Source organism: Mus caroli, chromosome 11 (assembly GCF_900094665.2).
Source record: "Mus caroli chromosome 11, CAROLI_EIJ_v1.1, whole genome shotgun sequence".
Taxonomy (NCBI): Eukaryota; Metazoa; Chordata; class Mammalia; order Rodentia; family Muridae; genus Mus; species Mus caroli.
The window spans coordinates 6001959-6017587 of record NC_034580.1 but is presented as its reverse complement, the minus strand read 5'-3'; the positions used below and the strand labels follow the sequence as shown (position 1 = coordinate 6017587).

General features: G+C 40.7%; 1 protein-coding gene across 1 annotated transcript in view; it reads right to left on the bottom strand.

Moving 5' to 3' along the window:
• Abca13 (ATP binding cassette subfamily A member 13) overlaps window positions 1–15629 on the bottom strand; it is a 471059-nt gene that overhangs the window by 338652 nt on the left and 116778 nt on the right. The window contains exons 24-27 of the mRNA XM_021177120.1: window positions 13791–13985; window positions 10348–10512; window positions 8698–8875; window positions 6792–6931 (exon numbers count right to left, since the gene is read on the bottom strand). Of these exons, the coding sequence (XP_021032779.1) occupies window positions 6792–6931; window positions 8698–8875; window positions 10348–10512; window positions 13791–13985 (678 nt within the window). The remainder of the gene's footprint in view (window positions 1–6791; window positions 6932–8697; window positions 8876–10347; window positions 10513–13790; window positions 13986–15629) is intronic.

The window sequence follows — 15629 nt, the reverse complement described above, 5'->3', positions numbered from 1 at the left end:
AGAGAAACCCTGTCTCGAAAAACCAAAAAAAAAAAAAAAAAAAAAGAAACTGCCTAATCAACAAAGATAGACCACAACAGGAAAAAGAGAGAGATGAGAGAAGGGCAGGAAGGAGAGGGGGGAGTAGGAAGGGAGAGGGAGAGAGAACAGAGCTGAACTGAATTTAAGAAGGAAGTATGAAAGGAAGGAAATGAAAAAGTATGGGGGAAGAGTAAACAGAAAAGAGTTAATTTGAGAAGAAAGAAAAGACAAAGAAAGAAAGGGAGAGAAAGAGAGAGAAAAAGAAAGAGAGAGAGAGAGAGAGAAAGTTGGTTCACTGCCAAAAAGGAACATCCCCGTTTCCACTCAGCCCACTTCATATTAGAAAGAGCCATAGACAGATAGATGCATGGCTAGATGGATGAAGGAACAGGTAAATAGGTGAACACATAAATGGATGGATGGTTAGATTTGGAAGGGTAGATGGTAGGAAGATATAGGATGCTCAGCTTGAAGAAAGCATTGGAAGAACCAAGCTTGTCAAATACACAGGCCTATTTTCTTTAACGGAAGGAAATGGATAACACCTGGTCACCTGGAAGGCTGGAGTCTGACAACATGGTTCTTTTTTGCTATTCTGTGGAGCCAGTCTTCCCCAATGTCCCAATGCCCCAATATCCTGAGCTTAATCTCTCAGTCAATAGAACCCATTCTTATGAAACGGGTCCTGGTACTTTGCATCCTCCACTAACAGCATCTATTCTTGTGCTATTATAAATCTTTCCTCCTTAGGCCCATGTCCTGAGCTCTATTTAGCAGTCAAATCAGTAGAACTTATTGTTAAGGTAGAGGTCCCAGGTGCTTTGCTACTTTGCTAGGGAGTTTCTATGTAGTTATGCCTAAAGCTTTGTTGTGATAATTGTCACATGAAAACCTTTTCCTAAGTTTTACTTTGCTTAAATATGTAAAAAGAATAAATCACAAGATCAAACTTTGGACATTTTGACCCATAACTTCTGGTCTGCACAAGTGGCACCAAACTAAGTTTCAGACTTCATGTAAATCATCTCCTCACAGGCCATGAGGCTCATGAGATCCCTGAAAGGAAGAGAGTCAGGCATCCCACAAAGAAAATGGGCCTGGACTTTGACCTTTCCAGGCAGAGGGCATGGCTTGATATGCTCTCCTTTAGTAAAGACTGAATGACAGGATAACTCCCATTACATGGCCAGAAACAGTAGAAATGGTCTAAAGGTATAATGATGCAAGCCCACAACATCTCAGATCTACAAAGGAGCATTGTGCAGTTACCTCTATGGACTTGTATGGTATCTAGTCTCACATAACAAGCACACCTTTGGCTTTCAGGCTTCCTTAGAAACCTGGTGTTTAACAGAGGTTTGCGTCCAAACGTTTTTTTTTCATAAAGTAGAATTACTCTTACCCTGTGCAACACTGCTGAGTTTCAACAAATGATTCCATAGAGGACATTTTCAGCCACCTGAAACCTTGCTTCAGGCTGAGCCATTAAAAACTTGCTCTCAAATCACTGGTAAGATGCCCCTGATCAGAAAGCAGATTTCTATGAATCCCGTTCCCTCAACAGGGCTCCCTGGAGACAATGTCAACCTGCCTGGGGGGACTTGTGAGTTCCCTTCAACCACTGCTCTGCTCATCTTAAAAGTCTACACAACCTCTGCTGGCTCTAGCCCCGTCTTGGACAATGTCTACTCTCTAACATATTCCAACTTCAATAAATATCCAAGCAAACTGCTTCATAACTACTCATCAATTCTATGCTTACTTGTAGTATATAACTACTAAATATAACCACTAAATGGAAAGACAGCAGTGACTTGTGTTCACCTTTAACCTGTATATTTTGTTCTTTGCCTCCAAGTGATGAGCTTCTAAAGACAGAGTTGTAATGGTAGGTGAAAGGCCACACCTAATGTTATACAAAGGCCTATATAAAAGGTAGTCCATGTGCTTCAATAGCCAACCAGTACTCCAAATGGTAAAGTGCAGACTGCATATACAGAATCCTTACTGTTTAATGGCTGGCATCAAATATATTATCAATAAAATGAACTCCAGCAGTATAGGTCCCAAACTTCATTTTGAACCACAGATTTTCATTAAATAGCCAATACACTTGAAATGTAGATTTCCCTAGCCTTAATTATTTTGCATTACTAAAATGGTCCTAATTGTGCTTGGGTTTTATGAGAAATAGGCAAAAGAGTATTTGGGAGTGTCCATTCTTATGCTTAAACCTTTTAAAAGAAGTGTTCGATGAACAGTAGTTTTACAACTGAGACAATAAAATTATCATGTTAGAATTCCAGAAATATGAGAACAGTAACATGGTCCATTTGGCATCCTCTCCCATTCAGATACAATCAGATAATCAGTAGAAAGATGGCACTGACAGTAAATTTCTCCCCATCATAATCTAACATCCCAGCTCCAAAGCTTGAAGCTGGCCGGTGCATGGGAGACCATCATCTGTAATCTGCTCTCTTTCTCTGACTGTGTCTCCACACCATGATCAGTTAAACTGAGAGCAGTAACTGAACTGTATACACATGTGAATTCGTGAAAAGCAAGCAATGAAATGTAGCAGAAAAGTATTAGATAAAACACTGAGTGGGCTATCAAAAAGACCTGGGATTGAGTGCAAAAGTTACTCAGCCCTAAAACTCAACTTCTTCATCTGGAAACTGAAAATGTCAACTGCTAATCTCTATAGTAGATCTGCAGCATTGACAAGGTGCCCAGCCTGTGTGGGCTCATGGTGTAAGGGTTAAAGGGGATAGTTCTTCCTCCACCTTGTTTCAAACTTGTACTTGATTAGAATTTCTTCTTGGGAACTACTGAGCAGTATAGAAATTCTATGCCTTAAAAGTCTCGTGTCTCTAAAGAAACAATTTATGACTGACTGCTCCAGTCAAGTTAGCATCTTGCAACTTTCCTGTCACCCCTGTTCTCAGTGATGAGAATGGACCCTGTGATCTTTCTCTTTTAGTACAACGTTAAGCTTGCATACTTCTTCTGATACTCCAGAGTATAGATGCTCACGCACCTTTCTGCCCTTTGCTGCAGTGCTCTCTTCAATGCAGTTTGGAACTCAAGTCAGAAACAAAAGACTACTTCCACAAGGGTGTGTTCTATTCTCTGCCATTCTCTGCCATTACTGCAGTCTCCAGTGTTCTCTTTCTATTACTGACCAACCCTCTTACTCTTGTGCTTTTTATAGTTATAATCATCCATATTAAACTTGCCCCGCTTTCTTTATCTTCTTAGTCTCTTTACCTTGGAATATAACAAAATTGACACTGTGCTCAGAAAAATGGTAATAACTGAGAAGAAAAGATAACAAAATTCACTATGTTAAGACCACTTAAGCATGTCAAGAAGGTGAAGTTTTTAAACCCACTTCAATTTTAGAAGGTGACAGAGGTAAAAAGCACAGGGATCAGATGATGGGAGGTGGATGCAGGGACACTAATCCTTTGATGTCTTTTATGAGGAAGGACTGTACATTATAGTCCCAAAGTGACCACAGTTACCAGGTGGGTCCAGTTATCAGGAATGCCTTTTAGTCTCTGGGTCCTGCTACCAGCACAGATCCCAATATAGAAAGTTCCTGGACTGCAGGGATATCTGGAAATGGGCCATCAACCACCAGTCCCCTTGTTCCTCACTGCACGCTGTCCTTGGTCTGCAGAAATCTGCTCAGTCACAGGTCAGTAGGCCCACAGAAATAGGCAGGTCTAATATTTGCTTCCATGACCTCTCAGTAAATGACTGTCAGAATAAAAAAGACATTCTTGGTTCTCCGGCCCAGGAGGTCTCTTGTGACCAAAGAGAAGAGAACGCTTGGCTCAATACTAGGGAAACATTTTAATTAAGAAAGCAGTCTGAACAGCACCACCTCCTCCTTGTCATCCAGCTGGCCTTGAAACAGAAACCTTCATATCTCAGTACATTCCGCTAAGTCAGCACAGGTCTCACTTGCTCCCATTGTGTCCTGCTGGCTCTGTAGAAGACAAGAGACGCTGGGACTGTGCACTGTCCTGGCTTGGAAAGAGAATCTGAGTGATCTATCTAGTGGGCATCCAGGTCTCATTTTTCTGGTAGAGGAAAAGAGTGCTTTTAAGAGAAGCAGTAAGCCTGAGGCCACACATAATTTGGCAAAAGAGTACTTAAACCCCACCTTCCTGACCAAGAGATTGCAATTCTTGCCAACCTGAGTTTCACAAATTAAATCATAGAAAAATCACTGATTTTCATTAATATTTTCCTGTAAAATTGGTAGTTTCCTATGTTTCTACCTAGTAAGAAATAACCAAGAAGCTAAGACTAAGCAGCACCCATAGCTGTCCATCATTGGCCAAGAACCACTCTGAAAATTGTCATCATCAGCCCAGTTCATGTTGTGCACACAGCTTAGAGTGCATTGATATTAATGTAAATGATACAGGTTAATCAAGCGACATGGCTAGCACAAGATATATGGGGCTGTTAAAGCTAGAACATGGGCTAATGTTTTACAGTCAAGCATTTTCACAAGTACAGGACACTCTGAAATAATAATAAACATAGAGTATACCAAATTCATAAAACAGTAGCATAATTGTCAGTATTAAATTTAGTACAGAGCACACAATTCTCTGTTCTCTATTTTATCCAAAGCGCCAGCATCATCACAAATACATGAGTAATGCATTGTGCAATGACTTGATGACAGCTATGTTGCCAAAGGGCAGTAGGAATTTCTCAGCTCCATTATAACTTTATAAGACCACCAACAATTGTGTGATCCATCACTGCCTGAAATACTGCAATGGGGAGAATGGCTTCCATTTACAGCTCCAATCACTCCAATAGCATAGATAGCATTGCAGCAAGTATCTCTCTGCTGTGTGGGACATGTGACCCTGTGTTTAAAGACCAGAACCAATTTCCATAAAACTAAATGACCATAGGTGACTGCAAGAATAATTTATCCGAGGGACAATGGCATTAAGTCAGCTTTATGAGTGCACATGTAAGACAGTACATGATCTCTGGTGACATTAACTAGGTAGAACAAGACAGGGCACAGTCTCCAGACATGTAAACAAGCAGAGTAGACATTTACTCTTAGACTACCTCTACACCTCACTCAGGGGTCAAGCAAGAACCAGTGAGATCGTGTCTGGTTCTTCTGAAACCCTTATTCTAAGAACACTGATGTAATGTGTGTCCCTGGGTCTGGACCACTACATCACTGACTGCATTTCACATTATACTATTTTTTGTTTCCTCAGATCCTTTTCTTTCACACTTCTGAAGAGATCCCATCAGTAAAAAATACAACACAGCATGTAATGTGATATAGATATATATTAATAATGATATTAATATATTAGTATAAAATCCATAGCCTTTTTTAAAAATTAAACTAAGATATAGACATTTTCCATGAAATTCCTGAACAATGGGAGACCTTAGTAGGTTTTTGGGGATTTTGTTTGTTTGTTTTTTGTTTTTGTTTTTCGAGACAGGGTTTCTCTGTGTACCTCTGGTTGTCCTGGAACTCACTCTGTAGACCAGGCTGGCCTTGAACTCAGAAATCCACCTGCCTCTGCCTCCCAAGTGCTGGGATTAAAGGCGTGTGTCACCACTGCCTGGCTAGTAAGTTTTATACACATAGGACATCGCCTAGCTTTGGCTTTGGCCAGAGTGCTGGTGTGAGCATCTCTTCCAGGTGTGATGGCAGAATGACAGTCTTAAGCAAAGCTTCAGATGGAATAGCTATTAGAGGCCTTAGTCTCCTGATAGCTAGCATTCCATCAGAGGAACTTAGACTTTGGCAAACATCCCTCCTAGAGGACATTTTAAAGTTAAAACAAAACAACAACAACAACAAAAAAAAATACTAAGTTTATAAACACTATAGAGGGCATGCTGAAGGCTGTGCAGCCACAGGCTAAGTGACAGGTGGCAAGTGCCCAGGAGACTTGCTGTGACATCTCATGACAGTCGCAAGGAGAATAAGTCTAGTTCTCTTGAAAGTGCATAGTGCAAAAAATAAGTCACCATTCCTATGACCACACAGTACATTTAAGTTACTACTAGTACTTAAAGCTTAGAGTTTTCCATTCATGGATAGATCTTCTGTATTGGAAAATAAGATCAAATTGTTCCTGTGTCGTTGGAAAAGTGACCATTTAAGGTACCTGCAGGCTCACAACCTCCCCAGAAACAAGAAAAGTCTCCCAAGAAAATATAGCATGATTGTTTGCACAGAGACAAGGTAAGAAAGTCTCCAGGAGAACACAATTTTTAATGCAAATATTAATAGGGGTTCTCCAATAATGAGACTGGAGAAGCTATACAATATACTAAAAAGTGAGTGATCAAAAACTACCCAATGTGGGGACTCATGATTTAGGAGATCAGTTTGCAGGTGCATCACTGAATTCTCTCTTCAGTATCAGATGTATCAACTGAAATGTATTAAATGCATCCCAGTGTTTTCCTGAAACTGAAACTTACCTTACCTGAAACTGTCCTATTTGTAATTGTCCTTAATTTTTGATATTAAAGTCCCTGCCTCCAAAGTTTCCTCTAACCAAATTGCTCAGCAAATCCACACATAACGTCAAGAATGACAGGGTAATGTCAGGACAAAACAAACTGGAATCAACATAAAAAAATGTTATGTAACACAGTGAATATAGTAATTACATTACTTATGTAGCAATTTCTTCCTGACACAGTGTGTTGAATCCCCTACAAAAATGTTACTTGTTTTAACTTACCTTTTGAATGACCTCATTAATCTCTGGAGAGTTTGGTGTATACAATATTTTTCCATGTAATACAGGTTTTAGAAAAGACCATACTAGTGCACCATTTGGAGACTGTAGAATTTCCTGATAAAGCTTCAAACAGAATGGTGCTGCCACATAAAAAAAGGAGGGAAACTATTAGGTTGATAAAGCATGTCTAGTTAATGTAGAAACTGGCATACACTTCCACTATGCCTTAATTTTCAGTGAAATGACTCATTCAGGACATATCTCTGAACTGTACTTCCAGTTTATGTTCCTGACTTAGCAGTCCTTGTCCCCTAAGAGACATCAAGATCCCACCATCCAGGCTGTTGTCTCTAATAGTGATGGCTCAGACACTTAAAAAAAAAGAGATGGGCGGTTATTTTTAATGTGTTTTAATGCAGAGATTTCTTACGTCAATAATTATAATGTTGAGAATAGAGGACCTTTTTAATGTAGTTACCTTGTCAAGTTGCTCCTAGATTCTCTCTGATAATCCATATAAAAGTATCACAGTCACTACTTTTAGTACATTAAATCATACTATGTTGACTCAAACAATTCCTTATGGTGGTTCCTATTGTAAAGTTAGTTGATTTTGATAACAACTCTACTTATGTTGTCTAAAGCCATAGGCAACTCATCACTCTAATGATTGGTAATTATTACATTTATAAATAAAACTACATCACTATAACCAGCTCTTTTACCCAAAAATGTGGTAAGCCTTGAAAGAGCCTTGAAAAGCACTGCTGTGTTGACCTTATGCGGTGATTCACATGGGTATGTGTTTGGAAGAGAACTGTTTTGATCACTGTGTTAATTTTATATTTCTAAATATCTTGAACATAAAAATACTTTTATCAAAAATCCAAAAACATTGAGTAAGCTATCCCCTAAAATATAATCTAACTATATTTTATACTATATAATATAATAACTATATATTATAATCTAACTAATGTAAATAACTATAAATTAATCCTTGAATTATTGATGGTAGAGGTTATTCTAGTTTAATAACTTGCTCTTTAAGTTATAGCTTAATTGAGATGGGGGACAGATCTTATGTTAGGAATAATCGTGGTATACATAAAGCAAGAAACTTGAATCCAAGAGTCATCAGTGATTTCTGAGGTGGAAAACTTCAGTTAAGCAGTTTAATGTTCTCTGAGCTTCTGAAGTGTCTTCTGAAAAGGGAGGCTTGCGTTGCTCTCTAATGGTTTCTGTGACAAACATTTAGAAAAAATGCAGAAATGATCAACAAAGATTGGTCCTCAGTGTTAACCAACTGACTGGACAAATGAATGGAAGAAATGATGGATGGATGGATAGATAGATGGATTGATGGATAGATGCACAGATGCATGAATGGATGAATGGATGATACAAGGATAGATGCACAGATAGATGCATGGGTGGACAGATGAATGGATGGAATGAGAGGGTATATGGATGAAGGACAAATAGTTAAGATTACCAAATGAAAAACAAAAAGAAATTAGCATTAGAGAAAGAAGAAAAAATTTATTAAAATTAAATAACTCTAATATATGTCTTCACTTCCAAATGACCCCAATGTTTGACAGCTATACAAAGTATTTAGCAGCTATGGAATACACTGGCCTAATGCCAAAATTATCCCTAACACTGTTATCAACATTGTTTACCCTAGGACACCTAAGTGTTTCAAATCATTTATACTCAGTTTTTGAAGATATAGCTAGGAACATTAGCCTGTGATCAAGGGCCCTGGGACCTATCAGTGAGTACTTAAAATTCAATGCCATCATGTGCCACCAGAGGTCAACCCAGGAAGAATATTTTACCATGCAGGCCCAGTTATTACCATACAAACTAACCTACATAATGCAGGTGACATTTGTCTTACTTGAGTCATGCGGAATGTTGAACTTCTCTTTGTTATCTTCCAAGAGTTCATTAACTCTGGGTAAATTAATGAACATGTTAGAATTGCTGAGGAAAGACTCCTGGTCCTTACAGAGAAGCTTCATTACAGACTGGAAAGAGGCGAAAGCTGAACTTCTGGCTTGGCCATTTGATGAAACCTGAGCATAAGAAAAGCAACTTTCCAGATAGGCAGTCATGGCGCACACCTTTAATGCCAGCACTCAGGAGGCAAAGACAGGAGGATCTCTGAGTCTGAGGTCAGCCTGGTCTACAGAATGAGTTCCAGGACAGCAAAGTTACACAGAGGAAGGCTGTCTCAAAACAAAACAAAACAAAACAAAACAAAAACCAAAAAGCAACTTCCAGTTATATGTGACATCAAACTGTTTTCTCAGACCTCTGGAAGTGTAAATATACAAGGAAAAGAATAGATTCTGCTTGAACCTGTTCTTGAGAAATCGCTGAAATCACTATGATGATTTTTTTCTAGAAAATTATGTAGAAGAGGAAAATTACACATTTCATACTCATTCACACACATTCAGACACTCATGTTCACACATACATTCACACACTCATGCATAGTCACACATTCAAACACATTCACACTCAGATTTGTATACTCACACATTCACATACACACATATTCACATACACTCAAACACTCAAATTCACGCAAACATGTTTACATACATCCATGCATACTCACATTCATGTATACATTCACACTCAGATTCACATACACTCACAAAATTTTACATATATACACATACACAATTGCTACACATACACCCAGATTCATTCTCTCTCTCTTTCTTTCTCTCTCTCTCTCTCCCTCTCTCTCTCTCTCTCTCTCACACACACACACACGCACACAGACACACACACACACACAGAGAGACCGTCATAAGCTCTCACATTCATACACCTCCTCTTTGTCCAGTAATAATCCATCAAATAACATGACCACCTCAAATAACTTAATAGTCTTAGCATATGTTCACACTGCTAAGCTAATACTGATTCTTGACAGCTACCCAAATTACCCATCAACTGCTGAGTACATGGAAATACTGTTTGGCAGGATTCTGGGTATATCATTATCTGGGCCCTCGTGCACCTCCAATTCACCTTACCCATTTCTGGTTGTTTCCATCCCAGGTAGAAGGACTTCAAGCAAAACTAATACCAAAAACCTAACCTAATTCAAGTTTGTGTTTGCATTAGAGGAAAATGATCTGTAATTTGTAAGCCAATTATTTATATGTAAATAAATGTTCTAAGGTTCTTGAAAGCAATTTGCTCTCGGAATTAAGTTAAACAAGCCCTTGAAATCTCATCTGTGCTAATAATTGACTTAGAAGATTTTTACTTCATAGACAAAGTGTGAGCCATCTCAGCTTCTTCATTGGTGGGACATAGGTCAACAGCACTTTCATGAAGTTTTTAGGACAAAGTCAGGCCCTACTGTCATGCTGTTAGCTCCAGAGCCATTAACGAGTGTTCTTGTCCATATATGCTGTGGTCTTATAAAGTTATTGATATTGGAAGATAAACAAAAGGAAAAGAGAACAAACAGAAAAGAGAAAAGGCTAAAACATTTCCCCCATTGTGCAGTGATCAAACACACCTGTTGGAAGTCTGGCATGTCCAGCAAGGCAGTGATTTTAAATGTGTGAAGAAACTCAGGGAGGTATTCAAGGGCATGCTGGGCTCTGGCAAGAATGGAGCTGAGGCTAGCAATGACATCCAACAGAGACTTCAGCAAGCCATTTGCTTCAGAGGGTATCAGAGTCTTACAGGACAGGAAAAAAGAGAAAAAAAAAGAGTAATCAATACGATTTCTATTCTTACAAGCATCTCTAAGCAGTGAAAATCTGATCTCTTGATTTTATTCTTTCTTGAACCTCAAAGGCATATTTGTTATACTCTATAAAAATTCTGTGTTGGGGGTAGATGTAACTGTGTTTTGTAGAGCGCATTAAATTATAGCAGTATTGTAAAATTGTAAACCAGCAACAAATTGTTAGAATTCTAATCACTTTCCAAATATTTCTTCATATTTTTTAGATGACTAAGGTAGATTTTGAGAAGAGACACAAAATAAAAGTGTTTTATGTGACTTGCATGCACGCAAGCCCCAGCACAGTGCTCCTCGAACCCCAGGAGCAAATGGAGACCAGAGGAAATGAAAGGCTTCCTGGAGTCTACCGTGAGAAAAGTTCAGGGGTGCAAACTAGACCAGTAAAAGTGTCCTTGGAAACCCCTTTGTCTGACACACAACACATCTTGCTCCTTGTTTGTATATCCCCAGTTACAGGACGTAAATTGCAGGAATTGGGATTCTTTTCTACTTTGATCATTTATGTGCAAAATGCAGGTACAACATCTTTAATATTGGTATACTCTGAGTACTTTTTGGCTGACTGAGATAACACGCAGCCCCCTACCCACAGGTGGGAAACATCAGAGGGATTCCCCTCCCTCTGCAGGTCATCTGCATCCTGGATTTTCAGATCTCCAGACTGGGCCAAGGAGTTCAATAGTCATCACTTTTCCATTTAGTTCTCTGGGGCTCTGCCAGTTCTACAGTTCATATTTCCTGCTGTGTTCTGCTAATGGTGAGCATGCTAAGAAAGTGGAGACTGAAGGAACAGGAGAGAAGGGTATGGCTCTTGTTAGTGCCCCACTCCCCTTTCTACTTGCAACTGTCATCTACAAGTGATTCTTTGAGGACTTTGAGTTGTGATAAGAAGTGACTAGGATTCCAGCACAGGTGATGTTAACCCAACAGAGCTTATCTCATCAAAGGGCTCTGGTGCTGCCAACAAGTGAGACAGAAAGCTCCTCTAAACTAGGACCAAACTTGAATCCGAGCAGTGATACATGTGCCTGTACACACAGAACACCTCCCCATTTCCAAGTGACATCACATAGGAGTGACCTCTCACACACTTGTGCATAAGGAAAGTGTCTGATAAACAGAACTATTGTTATTAATGGTAGAGTCACCATTGCTGTGTCAATAGAGACAGGATCCGATCTAGTATCTCATATTCCAAAGAAATCTTGGTAGGGATGATAGCCCTTGTCTAAATATTTATTTGGCCCTTAGGGACCTGGAAAGGCCTTTGTGGGCATGTTGGAGCAGATACTCAAGTGGGCTAAAAGATATATGTCCTCCAAGGTACAAAGTAAAATTGGAAGAGTGGGCTATGATGCTCAAGACTAAACTTCTTGGCATGTCAGCTGGGAGTCAACTCTACCAAGACAGAGAACCTATAAAATATGAAGGAAATTTCAAAAATTTTATCTTCCTCAAGACTTGAAAGTACACTTACTCTAAAAATTAATATTTTTACTTAGAGACTGTGTGTATATGGATATGAGGGTATAGGGGATGTAGATGGGGGCAGGTAGATAAACATTTGTTGGAGGTTTCCTGGCCTGGCAGAGGGGAAGGAGACCATGAAAGCTGGAAGAGCAAATTTACTCTTTTCTAGCCCAAGACCATTCTCCTGAACATGGAATACCAGCAGCTGCTTGTCCTATTGCAGATCTGGGCTTTCCTGATGTGCTGATGTGCTGCATCTCCTCATGAGGAAATGGTAGAACTCTGAGGAAGGCATGGATATCAGGTCATGGGAGTTTATATAAAGTTTCATGTGTGGAGATGAGGAAGATCTTCTAGAAAGAGTGGCTGAGAATGGTGAGAATTAGTGCTGGGGATGGGGCCTGAGACAGCTCTGCCCATTTCCCACCTGTATTTCTTCTCTGAGGATTTTATCCTCATGTTCTTTCAGACCTTCTGTACTTTATGGAGGAGTGCTGTAGGACAGGTTAATAACTGGTATACAAAGGAACACAGAGCTGCTGTATTGCCCACCCCTCTTCACATTCCCACAGCTGTGCTGGTAGACCTGGATGTACCTAACACAGCGGATGAATATCTCAAATCCAGGGGATGGAGAAGATGAGAGCTATAACATGGAAGGCATAACACCTGCCTTGGCAGCAGATGAATGAACTAGGCTCAATCCTGCTTCCTTAGACACTCAGAATGCTGGGTCTTAGTAAGGAGAGAAATCTGACTGTAGGAACTAAGAACATTTCTTTCTTGTGACTCTTCCTCACTGCCAGGCTGTGTTCAATGTCTCAATGGCCCTGGACCTGCAGACACTGTAAGGTCTTCTAGCCTTCCCTTTATTGGACAAGATTTAATTGAGAAGCCCATCCCTAGTCAGTCATCAGGTGACCCACCCCCAAGGGACTGAGGCTAAAACAGAGTCCCTCATTGCTGGTCGATGCTGCAGCTAGTACTGAAGGCTATGAACCGTTATCTCTATATCTAAACAACCTGGAGGCCAAAAATATTTTTATATATCCATAGTATATAGGTATAGATTTTTTTCTTGTCAGTATTTCAAATGGAATGCAGTATAACAACTGTTTATATAGTGTTTATTAGCTTACAGGTATTACACATGATAAAGAGAGGTTAAAGGATGTAAAAAAAAATGTGCTGGTTGGTTTTTGTCAACTTGGCACAAACCCAGACATATCTGGGAAGAGGAACCAACATTAACAAACAATGCTCTATCAGATTGGCATGGAGGCAAGACTTGGGAGCATTTTCTAAAATAGTGACTGATGTGGGAGGACCCAGTTCACTGCAGGCAGTGCTACTCTGGGCTGGTGGTCCTGGTTTCTCTAAGTAAAGCAGACTGAGCAAGCCATGGGGAGCAAGCCAATAAACAATACTCCTCGATGATTTCTGTTTCAGTTCTTGCCTTGACTTCCTTCAATGATGGATTATGATATGAAAGTGTACGGTGCAATAAACCCTGTGCTCCCTAAGTTGCTTCTGGTCATGGCACTGACCACAGCAACAAAAACCCAACCAGGATGGAATTATATGTAGGTTCTATACCTCACACTCTTTCATACAAGGCACCAAGCTGCCTTGGGTTTGGAGTCTGAAGATGCAGGTAGCTGCACACCAGTGCCAGTGTGTAGTTAGCACAGTCACAGGAGCATCTGCCCTGCAGTGTCCTCAATGGGCACAGTCCTTACTTTGTAAATGAGGTTCCTCAGGTTCAGGTTCTGGCCCATCATCACAAGCAGAGAGAAGACTTGAGACCCAGGCAGGCTGCAGAGTTCCCTTGTGACAAACCAGGATTTTTCACTCTCAGGAAACGTCAGTAGGAGATGGAGAATTTCTTCGTCACATTTTCCAGATAAAGTGATGGTAAGGACACTGGAGAGAACCTGTTGTGAAGCATGTGGATCAGACAGAGGCAAGCACTGGGCACCATTGCTTCAGCTCCCTCCACCCCGCTTTCTCATGAAAAACAAACACCCAGACACTCAGAAGACTCACTCAGAGACACAGGGCCTCTATGACCTTTCCATCACTGTGACAAAATGCCTCAGGCAAACACCCAGGATGAAGAAAGGTTTATTTTGCCTCATGGTTACAGAATTCTTGTTCCATAGTCTACAAGCCTGCTGCAGAGCACATCTTGGTGGATACACATGGTGGAACCAAGCTGATCACCTTATAGTGCTCAGGAAACAAGGAGGATGAAAGCAAGGCTGCTGGTCCCAGTTTCCCTCTTTAAAGGTACCAAAGTCGAGAAATCTCTTCCAGACGGTGCCAGCACTGGGTCACCTTGGGCATGGAGTCGGCAGACCCCCCCCCCTCCCAAGGTCCCCTAGAGGACTCTCCACACAATCTTAGGACCACCGGTGAGTGGAACACAACTTCTGTTCCAATCCAATCACACAGGACCTGAGACAGCACTAGAGAAGTAGGAAACCATGCCTGACCAGGGTCACAAGTCCCTTCAGGTCAGCACCAGCACTGGGTCACCTGGGTGTGGAGTCAGCAAACACCCCCAAGGTCCCTAGAGGACAGCTTCTGAAACAGACTCCATTTCAGGCTCCAGACGTCCAGGCACCTTCCCTGCCAGAGGAGAGGTGTCCGCCCTGCCCAGGAGAGCTTTGCTGGAGCACCTGGAGGAGCCATCTTGATTCCCAGATCCCTCCGAGACTAGTCTGCACAGGTGAGAGTGTGGACTACAGAAGCTAACAGCTTCTGGGACAGATCCTGTTTCAGGCCTTCATCTTCTGCCAGGAGGCAGGTCCAAACACCAGATATCTGTGCACCTTCCCTGAAAGAGAAGAACTTGCCTGCAGAGAGTGCTCTGACCACTGAAACTCAGAGGAGAGAGCTAGTCTCCCAGATCTGCTGATAGAGGCTAACAGAATCATGAGAGGAACAATCTCTAACCAGAGATAACTATAACAACTAACTCCAGAGATTACCAGATGGTGAAACACAAACATAAGAATCATACTAACAGAAAACAAGACCACTCACCATCATCAGAACGCAGCACTCCCACCTCGCCTAGTCCTGGGCACCCCAACACATCCGAGAAGCTAGACCCAGATTTAAAAGCATATCTCATGATGATGGCAGAGGACATCAAGAAGGACTTTAATAACTCACTTAAAGAACTACAGGAGAACACTGCTAAAGAGTTACAAGTCCTTAAAGAAAAACAGAGAAACACATCCAAACAGGTGATGGAAATGAACAAAACAATACTAGACCTAAAAAGGGAAGTATACACAATAAAGAAAACCTAAAGTGAGGCAACGCAGGAGATAGAAACCCGAAGAAAGAATCTGGAACCATAGATTTGAGCATCAGCAACAGAATACAAGAAATGGAAGAGAGAATCTCAGGTGCAGAAGATTCCAAGAGAACATTTGCACAACAATCAAAGAAAATGCAAAATGCAAAAAGATCCTAAGTCAAAACATCCAGGAAATCCAGGACACAATGAGAAGACCAAACATATGGATAATAGGAGTAGATGAGAATGAAGATTTTCAACTTAAAGG